This window comes from Lycium barbarum, chromosome 10 (assembly GCF_019175385.1).
Source record: "Lycium barbarum isolate Lr01 chromosome 10, ASM1917538v2, whole genome shotgun sequence".
NCBI lineage: Eukaryota > Viridiplantae > Streptophyta > Magnoliopsida > Solanales > Solanaceae > Lycium > Lycium barbarum.
Window position 1 is genome coordinate 13,477,294 of NC_083346.1, and position 1,935 is coordinate 13,479,228.

At 33.2% G+C, this 1,935-nt stretch overlaps 1 protein-coding gene across 1 annotated transcript; it reads right to left on the reverse strand.

The window, feature by feature from the left end:
- Positions 1-202: 202 nt before the first annotated feature.
- On the reverse strand, positions 203-1,462 carry LOC132613543 (mavicyanin-like). Its single transcript, XM_060327605.1, has 2 exons — positions 969-1,462; positions 203-607 (listed from the first exon to the last, which is right to left on the reverse strand). The coding sequence occupies exons 1-2, from the start codon at positions 1,144-1,146 to the stop codon at positions 342-344; spliced, it is 444 nt and encodes a 147-aa protein (XP_060183588.1). The 5' UTR covers positions 1,147-1,462; the 3' UTR covers positions 203-341.
- Positions 1,463-1,935: the final 473 nt, after the last annotated feature.

Sequence of the window (1,935 nt, forward strand, 5' to 3'; positions counted from 1 at the left end):
AAGTGATTATTTGTGAATTTCATCCAAAAAAAATTCTTCTACACAGATCTCCATACTCTTAAAAACGAAAGTATATATAACACTAACAAATTAAACGAAAGATTGAAACCATCCACGGAGAACTCCACGATAGGTAAGATTATTCTTAATATCAAATTATGAATGACTAGCGAGCGACATGGTCCAGTAAATACAAATTTGGTTCTAATTTACTATCGAGAAATGAAAACTACTAAAATTTCAACAAAATATAACTTCTAAACCTGTAACTTTAGAAGTGCAATGAATTCAATGCTAAAAACCTTAAAATCGAACTGATCATTTTAAATCCTGAATCCGCCTCAGTAGGAAGGCAAAGGCGATGGCGATGGCGAGGAAGTTGGTGCAGAGTTATTGGACGAATTTTGAAGGACAGTGACACTAAATTTCTGGCCTAATGAACAATAGTTTAAAATGCTGCATATGTAATAAAATACCCCTACCTCCATCAATGTAATATTCACTGGACCATCACTGAATACTTTGTAAGGCTGATTAGCCGTGCAATAACCGTACTCTCTTCTTGATACTTGCATCACATTGTAAAATTCTGGATCAAAGTCAAAATCTGCATATAGTTTATGCCCCAAAAAAAGATAACATTAACAATCATCACAAATATATATATTATGTGAACTAAAAGAGTTATTCTCTCGTACTCCTAAATTATGTAATACCGTTCGGATTTCGAGAGTCAAACTTTAAGTTTGATCGTCAATTTAGATATGAAATCTTTAAATTTCTTAAAATAAAATTACATATTTGAAAACTACGTAGAAGTATTATAAGTCACAATAATTGATAATTTAAAATATTTAAAAGGCATATGAAATAACCACATTCAAAGAAAAACTCGTTTTGATTCTCGAAATCTGAAAGGTGTCAGATAAATGGGTTCGAAGGGAGTAGTAAAAAGTTAAGGGAAGTACAAAGAGTGTCTCCAGGGAAGAAAACTTGGGAAGAAGACCAGTTAGTATAGAAGTTATTTGTGGGAGGGATAGTCCAAATTGAGTCACCAACCAAATGTTGCGTAGCGAATGATTGTTGATGCAATATTAATAATAATAGTGCAAATGTTACCAAGATATGGTGATTTTTCTTTTCCATTGCTATTTCTTTGGGGGGAAAAATAGAAGAGATGACAGAAGATGATTTGTAAATGATGATGTAGCGGTTGAGAGGTTAAGGACAGATGGCGATGAAGAAAATGAAAAGTTTTGAGAGATTGTGTAACTGTTTGTGCCACAATTGAAGGTCAATAGATATTCCAAAAATGCATTAACATACTTCTTAAGTAAGTCCTTTCAATTTATTTTTTTATCGGATGTCCCATAAGGGACAAAAAAGGCCCTCCAATTCGAATCCAAAAATATGATTTTTTTTATTTTTTTTTGGGCAAATAGTCATGGTCTTGGTCGGCTAATCAAGCTTTAATCAGTATTTCAAATCTATTTAACCGCTTTTTAATGTGAAAATAAAATTTGAATAAAAATACTCCAAGCTAAACCCAAAAAACCTCGAGCACTATATACGGTTCAAACATTATGAAAAATCCTACAGTTCATACTCCAAAAAAGAAGCGCAAAAAATATTTTATTCTAGAGCTAGTTTGGGCATGGGCAGATTTGGGGCTGCCGGAAATTCTCCATTTTGGGGCTAATTTGGGCCTTATTCCATCTGATTTAGTCTTTAATTTGGGCCTCCAAATAGATGTAAGAGTTGAACAAAATATTCATATTGGGCTGGACCTATTCTTTCATCACAAGACAGTTTTTAATTGGTAATTGAAGCCCGTTGATCTTGACATAAAATTTCCTTGTCCTTCAATGGAATTAAGCTTCCATGGCTGCTATCATGGTCTTTAATTTTTGCCCCTCAAAATGGTGGACTTTAACT

Coding starts and splice junctions, on each gene's coding strand:
- LOC132613543 (XM_060327605.1), bottom strand. CDS start 1,146: ATGGAAAAGAAAAATCACCATATCTTGGTAACATTTGCACTATTATTA. Junction 608..968: donor CTTCCCTGGAGACACTCTTT/GTACTTCCCTTA, acceptor AACTATATGCAG/ATTTTGACTTTGATCCAGAA.